At 39.2% G+C, this 23,827-nt stretch overlaps 2 protein-coding genes across 3 annotated transcripts; one reads left to right on the top strand and one right to left on the bottom strand.

Annotated features, from left to right (window-relative positions):
• Positions 1–3,232: 3,232 nt before the first annotated feature.
• On the top strand, positions 3,233–6,603 carry LOC149835031 (putative xyloglucan glycosyltransferase 5). The gene is made up of 5 exons (XM_090010376.1): positions 3,233–4,157; positions 4,462–4,770; positions 4,863–5,153; positions 5,235–5,348; positions 5,438–6,603. Exons 1-5 carry the CDS (start codon positions 3,441–3,443, stop codon positions 6,071–6,073), a joined length of 2,067 nt encoding a protein of 688 aa, XP_089866502.1. The 5' UTR covers positions 3,233–3,440; the 3' UTR covers positions 6,074–6,603.
• A 5,349-nt stretch (positions 6,604–11,952) lies between these two features.
• On the bottom strand, positions 11,953–20,947 carry LOC149835030 (tRNA-specific adenosine deaminase TAD3-like). Of its 2 annotated transcripts, XM_090010374.1 has the most exons (7): positions 20,933–20,947; positions 20,692–20,762; positions 16,578–16,660; positions 15,123–15,280; positions 13,944–14,402; positions 12,754–12,893; positions 11,953–12,663 (listed from the first exon to the last, which is right to left on the bottom strand). In XM_090010374.1, the coding sequence occupies exons 3-7, from the start codon at positions 16,648–16,650 to the stop codon at positions 12,426–12,428; spliced, it is 1,068 nt and encodes a 355-aa protein (XP_089866500.1). In that variant the 5' UTR covers positions 16,651–16,660; positions 20,692–20,762; positions 20,933–20,947; the 3' UTR covers positions 11,953–12,425. The 2 variants fall into 2 exon arrangements, with proteins under 2 accessions (XP_089866500.1, XP_089866501.1); XM_090010375.1 differs by lacking the exons at positions 20,692–20,762; positions 20,933–20,947 and adding an exon at positions 17,109–17,203.
• Between the last annotated feature and the right edge of the window lie 2,880 nt (positions 20,948–23,827).

Below are 23,827 nucleotides of genomic sequence, written 5' to 3'. Positions count from 1 at the left end.
TACACTCTATGGCTAAAAACCAAGTATGAGACCTTGTCGAATTGCCTAAAGGAGTCAAGCTTGTAGGGTGCAAGTGGGTCTTCAAGACCAAAAGAGACTCTAAAGGCAATATCAAAAAGTATAAGGCAATATTGGTTGCTAAAGGTTTCACTCAAATGGAGAGCATTGACTACAATGAGACATTTTCTTCTGTCTCGACTAAGGAGTCACTGAGGATTATTTTTGTCCTAGTAGCTCATTTTGATCTAGAGCTACATCAAATAGATGTAAAAACAACTTTCTTAAATGGTGAATTAAGTGAAAAGGTATGCATGAATCAACCTCTAGGTTTCTATAAAGATAAGTCAGACCATTTGGTTTGCAAGTTGAAAAAGTCAATATATGGACTTAAACAGGCCACCCGTCAATGGTATATGAAGTTCACCAAAGTTATTTTGACTTTTGGATTTACTGAAAACATTATTGATCGATGTGTATACCTTAAGACAAGTGAGAGTAAGTTCATAATTTTGGTACTTTATGTGGATGACATCTTACTTGCAACTAACGATAAGGATATGCTGACAGAAACTAAGCATTTTTTATCCTCCCATTTTGAAATAAAGACCTTGGAGACGTTGCCTATGTTCTCGACATTGAGATCCGTCGAGACAGGTCTAAAGGTGTACTAGGTATCTCTCAGAAAGCTTATATTAATAAAGTTCTCAAGAGATATGGGATGGAGCATTGTGCTCCTACTACGACACCCATATTAAAAGGGGATGAATTGAGCCTTAAGGATGTCGCCCACGGACTGAAGAAGAAAAAGGATAAATGACCATGATATCATATGCATCAGTGGTCGGTAGCTTGCAGTATGCTTAGACATGCACTTGCCCTAACATATCATTTGCAGTCGGGGTTCTTAGAAGATTTCAGTTGAATCCTGGTCTAGCTCACTGGAAGGCTACTAAGAAAGTCATGTGCTATCTGTAAGGGACAAAGGACTATATGTTAACCTACAGAAAGGCACACCACCTTAAGGTTATCGGCTATTCAGATGCAAATATGGGAGGTTATCCTGTCAGTAGAAAGTCTATCACAGGATACATATTTCTACTAGCTAGTGGTGCAATTTCTTGAAGGAGTGGGAAGCAGTCCACTACTATTGCCCATACCATGGAGGCTAAGTTCATAGCTCTATTCGAGACAACTTCATAGGCCATTTGGTTGCGAAACTTTATCTCAGGACTTTAGGTGGTTGAATTCATTAAGAGACCACTGAAAATATTTTGTGATAATGAAGCCGTTGTATCCTTCTCCAATAACAACAAAAGTACTATATATTGTAAGCATATGGAGTTAAAGTATTTGTTGTAAAAGAGAGGATAAAGAATCTTTTGGTGTATATTGATAACATAGGGACTAAAGAAATGGTACATGATCCTCTTGCTAAGGGTTTGACCCCGGGATTATATGTCGAACATGTTAAGAGGATGAGCTTGTTTGAAACCCTGTAATCATGTATAGTGACTTTTTATGTGATCAAATTTTGGTAATAAAGATATGATTCTCTCTTTCTATCTTTTGTTGGTTATGCATCAAGTTTGCTTATAAAGTTTAAGAGTTTAGCATAACAACAAATTTGGACTGATAAAGTGGACTTAAGACCTATCCACATAAACCTTCATATACTCAGGTCAAGTGGGAGAATATTGAAAAATAATGTGTACCTTCGTATGTGCTTCTTTTCATACATTATACCTTTTGGTATGATGTATGGTGACCCTTTGGAGGTATATCTTGGATACTTATATATACCACATGATGGGCAGTGTTGTAATAGAAGAAATTTTAAGGCTTACAGAGATTGGTCTCTACTCATCCACTGCTTGAAGGCTTGTACTCATCAACAGGAGCAGTTTGGCTGAGGAGATCATTCGTTTCTTATACCAGTGCAATGGTAGAGACAGGTATGTGGCCTTATCCCCTCTTATCAGTGTGTATCATGAACTTATGTGTTATGTATGTACTACGATGTGTATGTTCTTCTGATTCTCTATAGACGGTGGATGTTCACCGCTTGGTGGATGGTTTGGTGGGAGCCTTCGAGGAGGGCAGATCTAGGTCTACCTCCTCATTGCTTGCTCATATTTTTGTATGATGCTTTTCACATGGTTGTTCTTCACTGCATGTCCTGATCTTTTTGTAGGGGTAGATCCGTCGTCGCCCTAAGCTTTTTATTTATCATTAATAAAATCGAGTTTGCATCTCCCTCGGGAAAAAGATTTAAAACTCAAGATTCCTTTGGTACCATAGTGTAACCTAACCATCGAGCTATGACATTATACCCCAATTATGGTCAATTTTTTTCTTAAAAAGAAAATGAGCACAGAGGCTTAACAGCCAAGACTTGATTGGGTCAATGATGGTTGGTCTGAGTAGGCTAGTCCAATTGGGTCACGAGGCACTCTATTTAGCTAAGGTCTTAAGGATATTCTTGTAATTTGAAGCATGAGGAAAACAAAAAATAAAAAATAAAAAATAAAAAAATAAATGTGGAGCCAACTAAAACTACCATATGGTAACCTTCATTTTTTCGTTTTTGTTCCCATGCACGCCGGGGTCCATGGTTATACACATGGCCGCCAAGTTTATGGGGACCATGTACACCACGATGAAACCTCCCTCATAATTGTAACTTTTTATGTATTTAATATTAATTAGAAAAGGGAACATAATTGTTTTCAAAGCTTAATTAATTAATATTAAATGCATAAAAAGTTACAGTTATGAAGGAGGTTTCATCCTTGCTATTCTTTACTGCGGGCCTTGGCTAGTCCAGTCTGTGGTGTATTTAGAGAGAGGGGACAGTATGCAGGGGTTCCATTGGGGCTCCAATTTGGTGAAGTTCGAGGTCAGTAGAGATCCGCATTGCTCATTCTTCCATTTTTTTGCGTTCCATCTCTCTCTCTCTCTCTCTCTCTGTTTTATCTCTCACTGTTCTCTGGTTCTACTGATATTATACCATTCTTGTTCTTAAGTTCTAAGTGGATCTTGATTGCTGATGCAGTAATTACTTTTTCTTGTCAGTTTTGGCAGTTTTAGGCTTGTGGGTGATGCTCTTTCTGCCCTCCTTTACACCATGGTAATGTAGTTAAAGCAATTGTATGGATGTGGAGAGCACACACATGGTTTTGGAGTTTCACTCCCTGTTCCTTATAGGGTTTGTTGAGTTGGGCATTACAGGAAAATCTAGGGTCTCCGCGCTTTCTGCTTGCCCAATGTGTCTGAGGGTGCAGTAGTGGTGGACGAGGAAAAGGAGAGGTATGTTTGGTGGTGAATGGTGGGGTTTGTGGGTGTGAGGAGTTAGGCATCCTGGTTGTAGGGTTCTCCTTCCTTGTCTGAAATTGTGGGTTGGTTTTTGGTTTGGTGGGTAGGAGGAAGAAGGGAGAAAGAGAATGGCCGCAAGCTTTGATTTTTCAGACTGGTGGTCTAAGGAGACGAGGAAGGGTACTCCTGTTGTGGTGACAATGGAGAATCCCAACTTCTCTGTGCTGGAACTGGATGGGCCTGAAGCCGCTTTCAGGCCGGTGGAGAAGGACCGGGGCAAGAATGCGAAGCAGTTTACTTGGGTCTTGCTTCTCAAGGCTCACCGCGCTGTCGGTTGCGTCGCCTGGATGGCGACGGCCCTCTGGGCACTGCTTGGCACAATTCAGAAGCGTTTGATTTTCCAGCAGGGTGTCGTGGTGGAGTCCGAGAAGTCGCATAAGAGCAGGCTGTTTAGATTCATCAGAGTTTTCTTGGCGATCTCCTTGGTGTTTCTGGCTTTGGAATTGGTTGCCCACTTGAATGGTTGGCACTTCCATAAGCAAAGTTTGTACATGCTGCACTCGTCTGAGATCCAAGGTTTCGTGCACGCGATTTACCTGTCGTGGTTGTCGTTCCGGGCCGATTACATTGCTCCCCTCATTCTGGCACTGTCAAATTTCTGCGTCGCTCTATTCCTTATTCAGTCGGCTGATCGGATGATTCTCTGCATTGGCTGCTTCTGGATCAAATATAAGAAGATTAAACCTCGGATAGAAGGTGATCCTTTCAAATTTGAAGATGCAGAGCAGCCTGGTTATGAGTACCCCATGGTTCTTGTTCAGATTCCTATGTGCAATGAGAGGGAGGTAAGAAGTGGTCACCATTTTGATTTTTTCACGCACACTGACGTTTTGTTTCTTGTGCTTTGCTTTTATAATATGTTTTCTGAGCACTACACTAAGTTTGTATGATTTATTAAGAGAAATGTAGTGTCAATATATGATAGATCTGATACATGTCCTCATTTTGTGTGGTTATGTTTTATAAGGTAAAATTTTCAGTTTTTGATTTTTAAACAAATGTCTTCGAGATAAACTTGGATCTTGTTTTACTAACTGCTGCAGGTTTTGTTCTTATTTGTTCTGATTGTGAAGCTGTTATTGGCCATAGGTCTACGAGCAATCAATCTCTGCTGTCTGCCAGATCGATTGGCCTAAGGACCGGTTGTTGATTCAAGTTCTTGATGACTCGGATGAGGAGTGCATCCAATGTTTGATCAGAGCTGAGGTTTCCAAATGGGGCCAGCGGGGTGTGAACATTGTGTACCGGCATCGATTAGTAAGAACTGGCTATAAAGCTGGTAACCTCAAGTCTGCTATGAATTGTGACTATGTCAAGGCCTATGAATTTGTCGCCATCTTTGACGCTGATTTCCAGCCGAACCCTGATTTTCTTAAACAGACAATACCTCATTTTAAGGTTAGCTGTTGTCGGATTCTGATAAGATTCTATGAATTCCTTATTTGTAAAACCATCAACTTATTCTAATGCTGTCTATCCTGTACTTGCAGAACAACCCTGAACTTGGATTGGTTCAAGCTCGATGGGCATTCGTAAACAAGGATGAGAACTTGCTAACACGCCTCCAAAACATAAATCTTTGTTTTCACTTTGAGGTGGAGCAGCAGGTCAATGGTGTTTTCCTTAACTTCTTTGGATTTAATGGGACTGCTGGTGTATGGAGGATTAAAGCCCTTGAAGAATCTGGTGGTTGGCTTGAAAGAACTACCGTGGAGGATATGGACATTGCCGTCCGTGCCCATCTAAATGGATGGAAATTTATCTTCCTCAATGATGTTAAAGTACTCTACTCTACTCTGTTGTACTGTATCCTAGACATTGAAATTAGCTTGATTCATATGTTGGATTGCACTTCTTGTCAGGTCCTTTGTGAAGTTCCAGAATCTTATGAAGCTTACCGCAAACAACAGCATAGATGGCACTCAGGTCCAATGCAGCTCTTCCGGTTATGCCTTCCAGCCATCATAACCGCCAAGGTTTCATGTTTCTGCTATTGTTACATTTGTTTTGATTGATTACTCCAATAGGTTTCCTCAGACATGTTTTTTTTTCAATTTTGATGCAGATATCAATCTGGAAGAAGTTCAATTTGATTTTCCTCTTCTTCCTTTTAAGGAAATTGATTCTTCCCTTTTATTCTTTCACATTGTTTTGCATTATTCTTCCTCTAACCATGTTCATTCCAGAAGCTGAATTACCCGTCTGGGTGATCTGTTATGTTCCTGTTTTCATGTCATTCCTCAACATTCTTCCTGCTCCTCGGTCCTTCCCTTTCATTGTTCCCTATCTTCTCTTTGAGAATACCATGTCTGTTACCAAGTTCAACGCAATGGTGTCTGGGTTATTCCAGTTGGGGAGTTCTTATGAATGGGTAGTTACCAAAAAAGCTGGTAGATCATCCGAACCCGACTTATTGGCAGCAGCTGAGAGGGAGTCAAAGAACTTGAACCAGCAACTTACTCGGGGGGCTTCTGAGAGTGAACTTTTGGAGCTGAACAAACTGAAGGAACGGAAAGCTGCTCCCACTAAAAGGAAGATCAATAAAATATACAGAAAAGAGCTAACTCTAGCATTTCTTCTCCTTACTGCATCAGCCCGCAGTCTGCTGTCAGCTCAGGGCATCCATTTCTATTTTCTGCTCTTCCAAGGGGTATCTTTTCTCCTTGTGGGCCTTGACTTGATTGGTGAGCAGATGAGCTGATGCAAGAAACTCCCTTTCAACTGGATTCATGTGTGGAAGTAGCATTTCATCCCGCAGAAGCTCCATGATGCATACAATTGCTCAAGGATGGTGAATGTCCATATGGGGGTTTGATTCTTCGCGTTTACTGAAGATGGGTGGTAAAATTTTCGGTCAGAAAAATAAAATTTTCTTGGTGTAGCAAAATGAGGTATTGCAAGTGCCCATGTAAGAATTTTATGAGTCTCTTTTCTTGTTTTAGTTCCCTGGACTGCCCAAGCCTTTTTGCACTCTTTTTCAGTTATATATAGGCATTCATCTCATATTAGGTAGGGTTGTCTTCATTCTTGTTTTTGTGTGGCTGTGTTCAGATTCATCCCCAACATGTATCTAAAGAGTTCAGGCAAAACCATGAACAGAAAAAAAAATAAAGAAAAAGTTAATGTGGAAGAAATTATAAAATTGTGGGAGTTGGCCTGGTTCTCCAGTCCAGAAATACTGGGATGTAAACAGTTTTATCTATAAATTTCAATTAACTGAGTTCATTTAAAGTAATTTATCTGCTTTATGTCTTGTGGTTATTCTTATCCCCTTTTTTTTAATCTGAGGTGTTTGAATTATCTGTGGGTTTTTTTCCTGTCTCTGTTGGTTTATGATAATGTGATGAGGTAACAGATTCGTCGGCAGCAGGCTGACAGGGATTAGGAAGTGCAGATATCGAGGTTTCTGGGTACCCAACACCCTTTACATTATGGTTAAATGGACTCTTGTGGTGCTTGGCTTTGGACCATGTGGGTCCCTCTGTCCCTTGAAAACATTTTTATTTTCATTATTTTAAGCTGACTAGAATATTTATTATCAAAACAAGCTGGGTAGAATATTTAGCATCAAGCATCCTATGTTTATGCGACTGTTAAAAAAACTTTTACAGTCTCTTCCTGGATTTAATATCAATGGTTTGTTCGTCCTGCTGCACATCTGAGCATTTCATATGCACTCCAATAGTCTTCATAGACACAGTGCAGTCCAACTATCTGTACTACTTGGGCTGACTTACCAGGAATCTGAACTATGGGTGATGACCTTGACTATGGGGCAAGTCATCTGTATCCATGTCTGAATTGGGTGGCTTGAGCTGACTACCAAGCCCAGTCCAGAGCTAGAAAGCCTAGAATTGTTCATGCCTTCAAATCTTGGTCGGTTCTCTAGGCAAGTTTGCTGGTTTTGCTGCATGGTCTTAAGACTGGCTGGTCGAGTGAACTCTATAGGCAATTTGACTGATTCCAACCTCACATTTATTTATCCTAGATATTATCTGGTCACTGTGCAAGATTTCATTGTGCAAACTAAATATATGAATATGGTGGCACGCATGGTGACAAAAGTTTAACACGGCAAAATAGAGGCAGCCAAATTCTCGTGAGAAATTGAAAATTTTCACTTTTGCCAATTTCCTATCACTAATCATCAAAATAAATAAATGAAAAACAAAAAACACATTTATAAGAACAAATAAGAATAAAAATATATAGAAAAAGGCAGTCAAATTCTTGCAAAGAATTGAAATTCATTTTTATTGCATTTTATCAGCAGAAAATCGGAAATAAATAAATGGAAGATTAAAAATAAGCTTTATAAGAAATAAAATGAAATTATATAAAAATAAAAAAATGTCATTTTTTCCTGTTAAATAGTGATATGATGGTAAACTTCGCAATAAAATCACAACATTTCAGCATAAACAACAGTATTATTATGTTTCTAAAATCTGCAATATTTTGCTTGTTTAAAATGGCAACGAAAATATCGCATTCTTAAAATATCCCCCATATTTGTCACTGGTTGCACGCATGTGTGCTTGCACAGCACATGCGCACAAGCACCCAAAGCACCAACAGAAAAACAGAAGCATATAGACTGACACAAATTCATGCGTGCACATGTACCTGCTCTAAGTGTTACTTGGGTAAATTGATAATAGAACTTAACCATAATTATCAAGTTAAATGAAATTCTGTTTTTTCTATGGAAAGAGACCTGGCATCTTCCTTGTGGGCTTTTCCAAATAGCGTGAACAAGTTGCTGAAATGGGTGAGGCGGCACCAATTGTTTCAACATTTGTCACATGCTTATGTCTAATGGGGGCCTCTCTCTCCCTCTCTAGAACACATTTCTAACTTTTTATTAGGCCCCACAAAATCATCCCTCTCTCTCTCTCTCCCCTTTTTATATTTTTATTGAATTAAATTTTTTCATGTAGGCAAAAAGCCATGCCAATTTCAGTTTTTTTTCTCTGTTAGTATGCTTTTAAGTTTATTAGATTAATTATAGATAAGCCAACGACAAGTTCATGTTACAAAACCAGATGGGAGACTGTGATGTGACAACACTACTCTGCCACCGTAATAATAATTTTAGGATTTCTTCTTGAGGCAATATTTGCTTCAATATTAGCAAGATCTGCAGAGCTGGGCCAAGCAAGATTCGTTACTTGGACTGCAGTGTGAACTACCACGGGAAGCCAACCTGAAAATGTCATAGGTAAGCTTTTTGACGAAATTTGGCAAGCGAGCACCTAAAGCTACTGTTAGAAAAAGGAATCTGTGCAGAGTAAGATTGTTTTGTATTTTGTGACGAAGATGTCATTCAAAAGTTGAGCAAAAGGGTTAAGTGCCTTGTTCAGTTGAAACAAGCCATTTGTGTTGTGAAGCACAAGGGAGGTCATGAGGCAAAACTCACACTGCTTTCCTGGTGCCCTTTCAGGCTTTAGACACTAAAAAGAATCCGAATTATTGGAGAAAAATTTCAGGCTTTCAGGTTTTGCTTTTGGGGACCTAGTAAAATTTGTAAAATCTTCTGTGGTAGATCTGATTTGGGCAACAGCTTTAGATATCCTTTACAAACGTCTGCTTGGCTAAAGTTTGATTAGGAGTAAAAGATAAGGTAGACCAAAGATGAAAGAAAAGTTTATTTGCATACTCTCTCTCTCTCTCTCAAAATAGATGGTGCCGGTGAAGCCTTTCTTTAATAATCAATCAATTTAAAACTAAGATAAATAAAAATTGAATCCACAAGATTAGAAAATAATAATCTGTTTGGGAGCTAGTATTGGAGAGGAGCAGAGAGGGGTGATGAGAGTGGAAAAGAAAATGGTTGATGAGGATGTAGTTGTCAACTACATCATATAGAGGATTTAGTAAAAAATGACCCTTCTCTACTCTTCTTCACTCTCAACACCATCCTCATCTCCCAAATTGGGGTTCCCAAACACCTGTGAGGGTAGATAATATTAATTAAACCTTCATTAAATTCCATCTCTCCTCTCATGTCTCGCTCCCAAACAGAGCCAAAGAAGTTGAAGACTTTTTTTGTCATTTTTAAGCCGTCTCTAAGACTCTTCTTAGGCGATGAGACCAAGTAATTGTACTGAGTAATTTGTGAGGCACTGGACCACCCAAAAATCAACATGTTTCCCTCGTTCGCCCAAAAATCAACATATTTGGTGGCATCTTTTACTTAAAGTGTTTAACAGTTAAACGAATTTTGTTAGTAAAAAATCATTGGATTAGTCAAAATCTTTTATAAAAGATCACTCTTTTGTTCAACACTATAATAATCTCTTTTCCATTCAGCGATTTTTATTAAAACGAAACACTCTTCCGATTAGTATTTCTGCCCACGAAAATCACTAAATCATTCAGTGATTTATAGACAATGTCGTTAAGGGGGCGTTTGTTACAATCCCATCTAAAGGAAAACACTTTCCTTTGAAAATCGCATGAAAGAGAGGAAGTGTTTTCTCATAAGGGAGGTGTGAACTCATTTTGATAGGAAAGATGTTTTTTTTGCATTTAGTATGTGGGCTCCATCACACGTTTGTCATAAAAAGATTGGTTTCACTCCCTTAGGAAAGAGACTCTTTTATAAAACACGGGAAATCGAAGGAATGGGGACGCGTGTAAAATGGCTGCAAGGTGCTTGGTCACATTAATGGATCTCGCCCCCTTTCCTACATCAGCCGTGCAGTTGATACCAGCCTAGTATTTTCTGCTGCTTGTTTTTCCTTCATGCAATGGAAACATCCAACAGGCTTCAAGAGTAGACCTACTCTTGGACCTGGTTGGTTTGATCTAGTTGACCCATGGCACCTTCCATGGGGTTTTACTTCTAGGTTTGTTGGTCTTAATAAAGTCTCCATCTATACGGTCAAACCACACAGCGAAAGAGAGTATTTCTTACCGAAGAAATCAAAAGTAAATACTTGAGATCAAGCCCCAAGAGGGGTTGGCGTAGTGGGGTGGGATCTTGGCTGCTTGACGGGCAGTGGAGGTTCTATTCTCATAGGTGTTGCCTCTTTGCGCAAGCCAATGCATAGCATAGGCCTTGGGGGCAGGGGTCCTAGCTTTGGGGTTTTACGGTGCTGGCAGGATGGCCATAGGTATGGCAGGCTGAGCCAGTACGACTAAGTCTTCGTGCCGGGTGCGGTTTCTTTGGGTTATAAATTCAAAAAAAATACTTGAGATCAACCCCATTGACCAAAGAAATCGAACTATCATCTCTTTCTCCTATGACCAAGTTTGTTTCTCATGCACAAGGCCATTTTTACGTGACATATCAAACAGGTAAAAGGCCCTCTCCCAACCACTTGACATCAAAGGAGCGGCTAAGCGCCAGCAATAGATTGCAGGCTCCACATGGAATGCTGTCTTGTGATCGACTGTGTCACATACTCGAGCACTTAACCGCTCCCAGGATCATTGTTCCTCTCCCAACTCCAACAAGTGAAAGGAATGGTTCCCAAGTGTGCGTTGATGTGCATAGGCCCCCGTCTCATGGTTCCCAAGTCTGATGGTGATTGAATATAACCGACGATCAGTTATATACAATATGACCTAATACTCTCTGGCTAAGCAGTGATATAGTGTATGTTAAGAGTCTAAAGGGGGCGTTTGTCACAAGCCACCACGATGGAATGCCCTTTGCCATGAACCAGACGTGCTGGAAGGAAAGCCCTTTATCAGAGGGGGGAGGAGAGACTCGATTTTGATGGGAAAATGGCCCTCCACCATTTCATAAGTGAGCCCCACCACCCAATTCTTACAGGGGTTTATTTCACCCCTGGTGAAAAAGCCCTCTTTCATATGAAAGACTGCTTCTTTCTTAGGAAGTGGGTGAAACAAAAAAACCCTAAGGGTGCATTTGAAAAATCCTATATCCTCACGGATTTAGAAAGAAAAGATCTCATACACGTCTATCTCTGACCGAACCCCCCTCTTCCCCCTACTCCAAATCTGATCCATCGGATTTCAGATCTGAGCAATCAAAGGTTTTACTTGAGGGAGTTGAATGGCTGAACTGAGAAATGAAGAGATTAATGGAAAAAACATAAAGAGAAGTATGATCAAGAAAGACTGTTTTGTTATTTCTATATGAACCATATACTGTTTGAACTAGATAAATTTCCTTGCATAAAGCGAATCTAATCAGAATTTCTATGCAACACACAACAAACCAATCTAAATTATAATTTAGATGGGACCCCAGTAGGCGGGATAATGTGTCTAAGTTTCACTTGCCACTAATTCCTTTTAACAGCAGCTGCAAAAAATAAAACCAACGCAATTACCAAATTTATCCTCTTCCACCAAACTCGCCTTCTTTCTGCAAAACCATTCTGCCACAGCACAAGTTCAATATATGGACGTTGCTCTAACAATTTTCAGCATAATGGTTGGTTGTAGGAATTGTATAGTGAGGCATGACTTTCTCTTTCACACAGCATAATGGTGTGGGTTTCCAAACATTGAACACAAAAGCCTCTGATGCAGCATATTGCCTTTCAGACAGGAATAGAAACAGCTTATATGCTTTATTTCATCCTTCCCCAAAATTTGGTTAAGTTTCTGCAATACGTGTAAACTGCAAACACCCCTTTACAAATGGTCCAGAGAGTTTTGATAGCACCTAAATGCCATGATAAACCAAAAACAAAACCATCATTGATAGCATTTCTCTATCAGCAAAGATTCAAGTGAGACCGATGCCAGACAGATTGTCTATTACAGTTCCAGGCTGCCATGACAGTCTGATTGTGCTGTTTAATGCCAGATCACGATTAATGGATCATCATGGATTTCACCAGTTTACCGTTTACCATAATCATCATTCATTCCTCTAAAAGATCATTCTCATGGATACACCGCCAGACTGTGAAACAAGAAGACCAGTTCTGCAGTCTGACTGCGTGCATTTTGCTGTCTCATATAAGATCATCCGGCCATAATTTGCTCGTCATCACAATCCTTGACATCGAGGTTTACCTAGCCTGCATGGTGTATAGCACTAGCTTTGCACTTTTCCATGTTTCAGTGAATTAAGGAGCAGAACCAAGTTGCTTGCTTTCATGTGGAGAGGGATCATACCATGAGCCAGTAAAATCGACTGCACCAGTGAGCATGGCATTAGGAACCAAAACCCTAAAAACAGCATAATGATGATTCAGACCGTTCTCTCCATGCAACCGGTGAACACTCCCCAGTGCACCAGCTCCTAAATTTGGGAAGGCAAAGAATATGCGTTTGACTCTCTGATGGAGAAGTGCCATGGCGCACCTTCAAGATGAAACAAAGTGAGAATATGTTAGAAGGTCAACAATCAAGTGAACAAGAATAAACCTATCTCGCCAAAGGTACATAACATACAAGGAACAAGGTTCCCAAACAAGGTAGGCATCAAACCCAGTACAGAGATAGGGCCGTGATGTGCCAATTGTTTCTGATGGTGCACAACCATTAGCATGCGATGAAGAATCTCCAACTTTTAAAGTCATGTTGCTATCATCCTGAAATAGGCCATAAAAGTATATACCAAGCCTTTCGTCAGTGCATCATATTACATGATTCAGAAACATAATATGGCATTTGATAGAAGATATGAACAGAAGAGATTCCGAGGTGCCATTTGGATGACAGGCAAGATGAAGTTACGGGAATTACTTTTTCTCAGAACTTCATTATCAGTGTTTGGCTGACAATAATCTGAATAAAGCATTATCAAAATGCTATTTTGAGACCTCAATAAAGTTCTAAGAAAATAGCAATATAGCAAATACCTGTTCTTTTGAAACTTCATTTTGATAACATTACTTAGGTATCAGGCATGTACCTCCAACCTTCACCATCTTGTTTGCAACAACATCCCTCTCCATCAAATCCCACCCATCTACTCATTGTTCAGCAGCAAGGAGGGAAGGAGAGGGCAACAATGGACTAGAGGGCTGAGGAGAGTGGCAGTGGTGCAAAAGGGAAGGAGGTGTATGGACGGAGATCAATGTAGGTAGTGGCATGAAAGAGAGGGAGGTGGTGGAGTGGCGGAAAGGGGAGAAAGGCAATAAGGTAAAAGGAAGGGGAGGGAAGAGATAGACAGCAATGCAAAGGGGAGGGAAGTGGGGCATCGGAGGGAAGAGGGGTGCACTGGCAGAGGGTAAGTGGTGGCATGTAAGGAAAGGGAGGGACTGGATGCAGGTCACAGAGAATCGGGTCGTACCGAGGAAAGGGAGTGATGCAGTGGTGCAAAGGGAAGGGAAGGGACATGCCCTTATGGGACGTGGTGGCAAGGGCAGGACATCAACATGCTAAGTGTAATTATCTAATTATAATTTACAAAAATCATTTTTGTCACCAAACAACCATTTAGATTGTCAAATAAAAGCTTTAGTTTCAAAAAATCAATTTGCAATAAATTGATATTGAAAAGCTGAATTTGCTAAAATTGTTTTCCCAAAAATGTCACCCAAATGGGGCCTGAAAGTTTATATAGTAATGGTTTCTTTCAAGTTCAGTTTATTACGTTGTCATATGTAATCTGCATAACAGGAACACATCAAACTCACATTTGAAGGATCCCTCTTTTGTCTTTTGGAGGTAAAATCAGCAGGAATCTCGAGATCATCCTTGTCAATTTTTCCACCAGGGAAAAGATCCCTGTCTCTTGTGGCAGCCAGTTCAATTGCAGCTAAAGCTGCATGACGTAAAGGGTGCCATGAATGAAAGCCTAACTTTTCAGAAGAATTTGGACTGCAGGGCTGCTGATGAACCCATCCCCATGGATCCAGACAAGAAACTGAAGCACATAATAGAGCTTCATCATTTAAACCACAGTTGGACAGCTTCCTCTTATTACTATCTATTACACTGGATTCAGCATGTTGAGCATCCTTTGATGTGTGGGATTGACTGGTGTGCTCCAAAGTGCATTTGGTTGAGTTAATGGGCCATGAATATGTCTGGTCACATGCACTGGCAATAACCTGTCTTACCGAAGGATCCACAATAACTGCAGCATTGACAATCTGTAGAATAAAAAAGTTATTAGAATTGTATGACCATCGACAAGAGAACAAAATGCTCATGTCATCATATGATGCCATAATGTGCAGTCTTTTAAAGCGCTCATATGCTCATATGGATAAACACAAATAGTGCAAAAGGTCTGCCTGGAAACCTACACTACACCAATGGTTATTGCATATTTTTGCATGTAATAGAGGAAAGGGCTTGAGAGAAACCTCAAAAAATAAACTATGGCCTATTTCAAGTCAAAATCAAGCTGGGAGCAGTTGCTTAGACTGTGATTAATATATGTTGATGTTTTATAATCATCATATAGATAGATAATGGGAACTCTAATTTGATGGCACCATTTGGACAGGCATGGTTTCAGGTATACAGCCAAATGATGCTATTACCCTGATTGAACTGAAGGTGCAGACTTTTCTCAAAAGGCGATCTGCAGAACAGGACGAGACACGATGGCTGCCACAGGCCTGTAACAATGGCATTGGTTTTTAATATCCCTGAACTGTATTCCCACTCCAAAGAACCTGATGCTCGGGTGATTCAACCAACTGAGCTTGTTGAACCCAATGATATGGGGCAAAGGAAACCTATGTGTACCTGTCCTGGGAATGCCGTTTCTTCACAGCACTCAGAAATTCGGCCTGGACTTTTCTGGTGTCTGTTTTGAATTCAAAGAAACGTTTGTTGGAAAAAAGTTGAATAATATTTAGTACCTTATTGCCATGAGAACCAGTTTTTGCTAGCTTTATGGCAAGTTGCATGAAACTAATGATCATTTTTGTCTCTTCTTCATTGAGTCCATTTGTTCCATCTCTACCTCTGTAAGCATGAACACAAGAGGGCCAAGAAAAGAACATTTTGTTGGTCAAACCTAAACATGAAAAGAAATTATCAGTTTTACAGTGTTGTAAAGACTGTATCAGGCTTCATCCGATTTAACCAACATACCAAAAAAGTAAGAAAAAGACCCAGTTAGGGCATTCAGTGAGCTATTTTTTTAAGAAATTGGCAAAAAAACAGTCAATTATTGCCATTTTTGGTGAAAGTGAATTAGATGGTTAGGAGATAACCAGGTTTTTAATACATTAAATAAAATTGGTAAAAAATTGTTGATAGACAGCATTGTCATTTGTTTTTTTATGTTTCATAAAACATGATTAAAAAGGCACCTTCTCTTCATAAAAAATAAATAAACAAAATGGTGTGGAATCTCCTCAGACTAAAAAAAAAAATGCATTAAACATGAATATAATCTTTATTGCATATTAGTATTTAAAAATAAAAATACTGCTTTTGTCAATTAAATATGAATAAGGAGATAACTTATTTTAGTCTTCATATGGAGGATACAAATTCCTACACTCTTTTAGGCTTCTTATTATTAAGAAGAAAATTCAAATTATGCCTCCACTATTCAAACACCAATCTTTTCTAATCTCACCAGAAAGTGCTTTTCTCATTCACATTCCAATCTGAGCTTTACAATACTTGTTTTGGAATACTGTAGATGAAAGAGATAACAAGCATTGTAAGATAAATAGTGGAATTGAAGGTTGGGTATGGATTTGATATGCTAAAAATGTCACCAGCCTAGCACCATACTTTACTGTATTAAGTTTACCAAATACGGGGCCCATTTAGGGAAACTTTAAAGAGATATTGACTTCAACAAATTGAAAAATGGAATTAATTCAATAAATTTTACCAAAGTGGTTAAAGTGAAGCAATAACCAGGTTTGGAAATATTCCTTAGTTGTCCAACAAAATTAATCGTTGATAACTTTGACTTTATGAAAATGTTATTGCAAATATTCCTAATTGTCCAAGAAAAGTGATCATTCGGATGGCAAGCTATCCAAGTTTAATGTATTTTCTTGCAATCATAATAAAAATGAAAACCACTGCACAATCACATTAAATTGACACAAGCAGCTAGAAAATCGATTCACCATTCTATGGTTGAATATATGCTTATGTCCAAGCTGTGAAAATCAAATGTGCAAACCAAATATATACACATAAAGATGTGAATGACCTTACAAACACAGGAGCACAAAAAGAATTAAATAACTGAAGCGGTTTCATGTTGAAAAGAATTTTCTTTCTCCTGGATTAAAAAGAATTGGAAAGTTGGATAAAGAAATGCACTTTCAGATTTCAAGACATACTCAATGGGTGGATGATATGATGTTGGCCAGAACTTGCATTGTTCCTCCCATTCTTCTTTTGTCGAAGCAGCATATTTTGCAACCTGCAACAGCATAAGATTCATTCTCATAGAGCAACCATTTTAATTCATTGTACAATAAACTATAATTTGTAGGAAGCCTAGAAAACAGCTGTATAGTGTATACAGATACAATGAAGAAGAGAGTCGATAGATCCAAATTTCGCTTTGTTTGTAGGACATACAAAAAGCTAAAGGAAGGAACTACTATGCATCCTAAGTTTGATGCAGGAGATATATGAAAAATCTACAAAGAAGCTTTGATGACATAGGCCAAGCAATTAGCAATAGCATAACCTAAGATCTGCAGTACTGACGAAAATGAACTGTTTCTGATAGAAAAGTTCAGTTTTATCAGTTTCTGTATACCAAGTATTGAGAAATGTTTTTAATTGCATTTTATTGACTCGTTAAACCAAATCATCAAACTGAAAAGCACACATATAAAGAACAAAGCAAAAGAATGACCCACTCTCGCAACAAAAGGATGCAATTTATGTGTGGTTATCAGCTCAGCAACATCACTTGGCATTTCCTGTAACTGATTATCTTGTTCACGAGGCTGACATAAAATCACCATTAACTGAATTTTTCCTGCCAGACCAGAAGAGTCACCTCTAAATAAACAAATGATTAACATAATAATAGGATTACTGAATTCTTTGAGATATGTTCCTCTAATCCGAAATTGATCTAGCCCCTAAAGTTGCTGGTAGAAACTAGAAAGTACAAACACGCATGCACTATGCTTATTCTGTTTCAGCACTGGAGAACCAAACAGATTTTATGACATGATCAAAACATCAGCAGCAGTTCTAATAACAGCAGATGCATGCCAACTCAGGAATTTACAAATACCGGACAGTACAAATTAATGTTATTAACACCTCATTGATGATTTTTTTTAGACATCATTGACACGACACTGATCACATTTAGATCATTTAGAATAGTTCCAATGGTTAAAACACAGAACAATTCCAACCACCCTTCTTTGTGTGTGAGATGTTCCAAACTTTGAGAAAAAACAACCCAAAATCACCAATCAAAAGGATGACAAAAGACTTAAGGAACTTTTCCATCACAAGAAGTTGGCCAACGTTTTTCTGACAAAGTGTAGCACTAGCAAGCCTGAAGCTAAATCCTATAAAATTTTAAGGAACTTGAAACAAGTTGGCTGCTAAAGTATCAAAGATATCACCAGTTGTTACTAAAATGTAAATCATGATGCTGAGCTAAATTGGCAACAGATCTCCAATTCTCTGTGCCACGAGCCTAGGCATAATCTTGCTGGCTAGAGTTTCCTCATCTCCTAAAGTGTGAGAGCTACTGGGCCATCTTTTCACAGGAATAACAAAATAATTTAACCCTATGTCACCTGGGTACGGGTACGGAGGGTACGACACGGAAATTTAAAAAAATGAGGGTATATTTACATATATAGTGTGGGTCCAATGCAAGATCCATATAATGGTTTGTTGGTTTGTAGGTCCAATACAGTTTTTAGTAAAGGAGGGGCAAGTTTTAGTAAAAAGAGGGAGTTGTGGGATGATATTTTGAATAAAAGAGGGGGTGTAGGTAAAAATGAGTAAAGGGTGTCCTGAAGTGACATTTTAAATAAATAAGGGGGTGTAATTCAAAAATGAATAAAGGGAAGGGGGGGGAGGTGTTTGAAAACTTTAAAAGATGAAATACGGAGAAAAGGTCTCCTCACACCCCCCCCTGCCTCTCTCTCTGGGGAAGGAGAACAAGACGAAGAAGAAGAAAAAGACGGAGGAGGTAGCTCTCTCTCTCTCTCTCTCTCTCTCTCTCTCTCTCTCTCTCTATATATATATATATATATATATATATATATATATATATATATATATATATATATATATATATATATATATATCATCGTTGTCAATCTAGGGTTTTCCGATCGGAATGGCGCCGAAGGAGCAGAAGGGTTTCTTTGCGTCGATCGCGTCTAGCCTTTCCAATTTTGGCAACGTGATGCACAAATCCGGGTACACACTCATAGCCTTTTTTCTACTTCTTCTCTCTATTGTCGAGGGTGGAAAGGGGAGGTCTGTGAACATAGATGAGAGCTAGAGGGGAAGGAGGGGAATCGAGAGATGGAAGGAGAGATAAGGAGGGGTTTCGGGGAGAGCAAAAAGAGTGTGTCGAGAGTGAGGGTCTTGTGAGAGAGGGAAGAAGGGCGGGGGGTGGGGCACGGTTTCCAGTGGGGCGCGGTGTAGTGCGATGGGGCGGAGGGTTTCAAGAGAGAGGGAGGAAAGACGGGGTCGTATTAGGATTTTGGGTTTGTGTTGGACCCAAAACCGCGGCGTCTGTGGGGGGGGGGGACCCAACCTGCAGCGTACCCACACTACACCTAGTACCCACGCCTATGTCGACACAAGCACGTTGGCCTTTTTGTCGTATCGCAATTACATAGATTTAAACTTAACTTTTTAGGTTCAGCTTGTGAGATATAACACATCATATGCAAAGATGTCATTAAGATAACAATATCAACACCAATGTTGTCTGTATCATAGCGTATCGTGTGATACATATTGTATCGATGCAAGGGCACGATACGATACACACACGTATCATGATATGGGGAAGTATCGTACTGTATCATACGATCCAATACGGTACCAACAGACTTTAAAAAGAGAAAACTGGTGTTTTAAGTTTTAGTGTTTTAAAAGGCTTTTGAGGGCCGAAACCTTCATTCGTATAGAACATACTAGAGAGCTTCCCACGCACCTTACAAGCCATGGGACTGTTTTTTAGGGCAATCTTTGTGCCAGGGAGAGAGCTTTCATGATTTCGTCAAGTAAGAGTGCATTTTCACCACCCAAAGAAGTGCATTAAGGTAAAAAAATATTCAATGGATAAACGTGAAGGAGGGATCTCAGGACGTAGATGACACAGACCCCATGTATATTAGAGATGATTTGAATGTCGAAGAATGAAGAGAAGAACAAGATGATGAAGAACAAGAAGAAGATAATGATGATGATTGATGGTATACTTCTTAAAAACTTGGTTATGTATTGTAATTTGTAACTGTTAAGTATTTATAAACTTGGTTTTTTTTCTTTTTGATGAATCTTGTGGCATGTTTTTAATTGAAGATATTACTATTTTGCATTGTTCTTGTGAAATTCGATGATTGATGATGTGTTATGTAGCTCATAGAGACATAAATGCTTCACATGTGATTTTATGGTTGCATTTTGTGCATTTCATCATTGTTTTGTGTGTTGTGATTTTTTTAAAAAAATTAACTTTTTCACAATTTATGATTTTTTATGATACGATACAATATGTATCTTATTTTAGGCCCGACCGATATGGGTTACAATACGATACGTACAACCTTGATCCAGACTGGTACTAATGGCAGCAAATTCATATAATAGGCCTCATTAGACACCTCTAGTTAGAATATCACACAACTTTAACTGGACATCCTTGTTCTTGAAGGACCACGTGGATTATTAACCAAAAGCTTGCAAGATATTTGTTGGTAAGAAGACTGAAGCCACTCCCAAAACCAAATGCATGATTCATCAATGACCAATGATATGCTTAAAAACCAACTTTCTAAGAAAAAGAAAAACTGGGTATTGGGTGATGAAGGCTTAGAAGATCATTTCAATCAAAGAAAAGGAGAATGAAGAAGAACAGGTAGTTTTTATGGGTGCACGACTTATCCGGTAAACATGATAAGCCGAGGCAATACATCATGCTCTGTAATAGAATATCCTCTATTTATCTGGATAAATAAGAATACTTAAACACCCCTTAGAGAGAGTGTTTTTATGTACACCCAAGTCCTGCAAAGGGTGGTAAGCTTGAAAACTGGGCTATGGATCACAAATCCTTTTACCTACCGATCTCACTGATTTGGATAAGTTAATGCATCCAAAACCCCTTGAAGTACAAAACAGAACAGAATAAACTAAACTACATTCCATGGCTTTGGGCTAAACCAGTGTCAAGTTGCAAATAAATGTTAACATTAACAGTTTTGAATGGGTGTCAAACGAATATACCATCAACCACGCTTTTCCGAACCCGCTTCACATGGCGAAGATTCTCAAGTGGCGCTATCAGACTCAGCCGCCTACAAATCCAGGAAGAATAAAAAATACACACAAAGCTTCAAGAAAATTGCATTGAAATTTTTCCAGCAATAGAATGGCAACCATATTCATTAGGCACACACACACACACACACACACACACACACACACACACACACACACACACACACACACACACACACACACACACCTTACAAGTGTGTTGGCTAATCTTGGCTCAACAGTAGCAGCAAACACATTCACTGCACCAAAAGAAGAAGAAAACTGAACACATTCATCAATGAAATAGAGAGACAGGAGCTCTTTCAAATGAAGAACAAAAAGAATAAAACCACCAAAGCAATCACATAAAAGAGAATGATGAGAAAGACAGTTATGCAAATGCACAAGAGAAGAGGTTACAAGTTGATCGTCTGTCAGAGGTGGGTAGCTGCCCAGGGACACAAACCACCTCCCACTCCATTCCTCTCTTTCCCTCCTCTCGATATGACAGTAATAAAGTAAACCTCCAGTAATGGAAACTGTGCACTCAAACTGTAGAAAGGAACATGAATAGTCATTGGATCACGCACAAGTGAATGGAACGACTTGCAGAAGAAGATTGGATTTCAGAAAGGAAGAGAGGAACAGGAAGAGGCTCCTTTGGTCATGGTCTGTTTACCTCGTGGAGAAGCCGTTCTCCCCCTCATAATATAACATCTACCTCTCAAGATTTCATATTCTCCTGAACTCCTTTTCCTCCTTGATGGTGACAATGCTAGTACCCTGTTTGTGGAGAGAGAGAGAGAGAGAGTCAATAAAGTTGGGGAAGCACTGAGGGTTAAGGAAAGAAGTCCAGGGAATGAAAATTGAGAAAAATCCTACCAAACCAGGCTCAGGTTACCCTTAGGGAGCGTTTGGATGACACAATGAAAAACCTGGGTTTTTTTTTTAAACATGGTTTCTGAAAACTTGGTTTGCTTGAAACCCAAAAAAGCAGGTTTTGGTGTTTGAGTGAAAGCATGTTAACTTGGTTTTGCAATCTGATTAATGAATTTGTGTTTGGATGACAAGTAACTTTGCAGTAAAAGAGAAACTTGAGTTCCACTGGTTAAGTGAACCTTGAGTTCCATGGTGCTCAAGTTTGATTTGAGGTCTAAAAACATGTGCAGCCTTAATAGATCTCATGTTCCTTGACTTTTCAAAACAAATGCATATATGCAAACAACAAAAGCTATTGATGGGATTGGGAAATTTTATCTAATTTCCCAACTAACTAGGAAAAATAATTTGAAGAAAGACGTAATAATAGTAACGTACACATTGTCATTCATGTTATGATAGCGATCAACTGCATGCATACACACACCATCTCAAGTGTTTTAACTAATTACGATGGCTTCAGCCTTTTGGAAAACACTACACATGAAATGATGACTTTGCAGACATTCATATGTATAAAAGAGCAAAACTATGGCATATGCGCACACCAACTCAATGCTTCTGGCCATGATGGCTGCCAAATTCTGTAGGATCCAAACAACACAGAGACATGCAGCAAGCTTAAACATTTGGCATGAGAAAAGGAATCCATTACAAACAAGAAGATATATAGCAACTTATTACATTAAAGTAATATGGAACTTAGTTAACTACATCTACAAAATCTGCAAAATAAACAAAACCTATGTTAACAAGCCAAAAACCAACACCACCCACAAAATATCATAGGTGTGAATCAGCTGATCTTAAAAGCAACATTATAAATATAAGCAGTAAACAGCAGTAGAATCTGCAGATCACCTTCTTAATTATGCTCTCACATCAAAAAAATCTCTACAACCAACCAATCTGCAACATACCCAAGAATAAACACAACAATGATCTCAACAGAAAATACACAGCTCAAGCATAATGACTTCATATCTTGTATAAATTGTTGAAACAAGATCATAGTGAATTCATCCTTGTTTCTTATTGAAGATTACGGATTTTCAGTTGGTGTGTAATATTTAGCATTAAATCATGATGTTTGTCAAAGCTTTCTTGAAAAGAAACACTTCAAAGAGAGACTCTTGAATAAAAAAAGAAAAGAGAAAAGGCTTCACTAGCAGCATGCGCGACCTGGTTTTAATAGGAACCTATGTTATATTTGTGTGATTGATGTTAGACTTGAAAATAATGCCTTGAAAAATAGCCACTATGAGTTTTTTCTTCAATCAATTACTTATTAGCAAGATGTACAGTTGGGACAGAAACTTGTACCACAAATCTGCTTTGTCCTTAGATGCTTGTTTTCAAAAATTTCAAAAACACAAAAAAGAAGCCCTCGACAGTTGGTGTGCATGTTTTAACTCAAATTTCTAGGCCAAGCAACACTTAAAATATACACAATTGAAGAGTTGTCATTACATCAAACAGTTGGTATGCAAATCGAACATTATTTATCTTCAATGCTTAAAGATATCAAGTGCCTCATTCTGATTGCTTCACTGAAGTAGATCCAGAGGCACAGAAAGATAGAGAAAATTCTAGCCGGAAAAGGGCCTAGAAGCACAGATAGAGCTACACACAGAGAAGGGAAGACACTCGGCCCGAAAAGGGCTGGCCTTTTTTCCGCCAGAGGCACACAGAGAGATGGGAGACACCCTGCCGGAAAATGGCCTCATGCTGACCCTCTTCCGGCCTGAGGTTCGCTTCCAGCCACACACACACACACAGACCTGCGCAGTTACCGGAAAAGGTCATCACCGTTCTGACGACGCCGGAGGAGGACACCGGTGTCCGGAGGAAGATGAAGATGGAAGGAGGAGGGTGGCTATGGCCGTGCGAGAGGGAGGCTTTGGGAGAGAGGACTGCGTGTTAGAGGTTTGAGACGGGGTTGTAGGGAGGGAAAAAATACCCTAACCCGATCTGTAAACCTGGGTGAAAACCCGGTTAACCGGCTTTTGGACTGCCACCCAAACATGACTCAAAACCCGGTTTTACGTGGGAAACTTGGCTTTTAGTAATCGGGGGTTGCAAAAAGAAAAACGAAAACGGAAAACGAGGTTTTTCAGTGTATGTGGGAAAAGAAACTAAAACCAACTGGAAAATGATTGAGAAA

The sequence above is a fragment of the Nuphar pumila genome, chromosome 6 (assembly GCF_984573655.1).
Source record: "Nuphar pumila chromosome 6, dmNupPumi1.hap1.1, whole genome shotgun sequence".
Lineage (NCBI taxonomy): Eukaryota > Viridiplantae > Streptophyta > Magnoliopsida > Nymphaeales > Nymphaeaceae > Nuphar > Nuphar pumila.
Note: the sequence above shows the minus strand (reverse complement) of the source record. Positions and strands in the feature narration are given on the sequence as shown.

Bases quoted from the DNA above. Each gene is read 5' to 3' on its own strand.
- LOC149835031 (XM_090010376.1), top strand. From the start codon at position 3,441: ATGGCCGCAAGCTTTGATTTTTCAGACTGGTGGTCTAAGGAGACGAGG. The intron at 4,771-4,862 runs GTTAGCTGTTGT...CTGTACTTGCAG, and splicing joins AGACAATACCTCATTTTAAG to AACAACCCTGAACTTGGATT. The intron at 5,349-5,437 runs GTTTCATGTTTC...ATTTTGATGCAG, and splicing joins CAGCCATCATAACCGCCAAG to ATATCAATCTGGAAGAAGTT.
- LOC149835030 (XM_090010374.1), bottom strand. From the start codon at position 16,650: ATGCTGCTTCGACAAAAGAAGAATGGGAGGAACAATGCAAGTTCTGGC. The intron at 15,281-16,577 runs GTATGTCTTGAA...TTTCATGTTTAG, and splicing joins TCATATCATCCACCCATTGA to GTTTGACCAACAAAATGTTC. The intron at 12,894-13,943 runs GTGAGTTTGATG...GGCCTATTTCAG, and splicing joins AAAAGAGGGATCCTTCAAAT to GATGATAGCAACATGACTTT.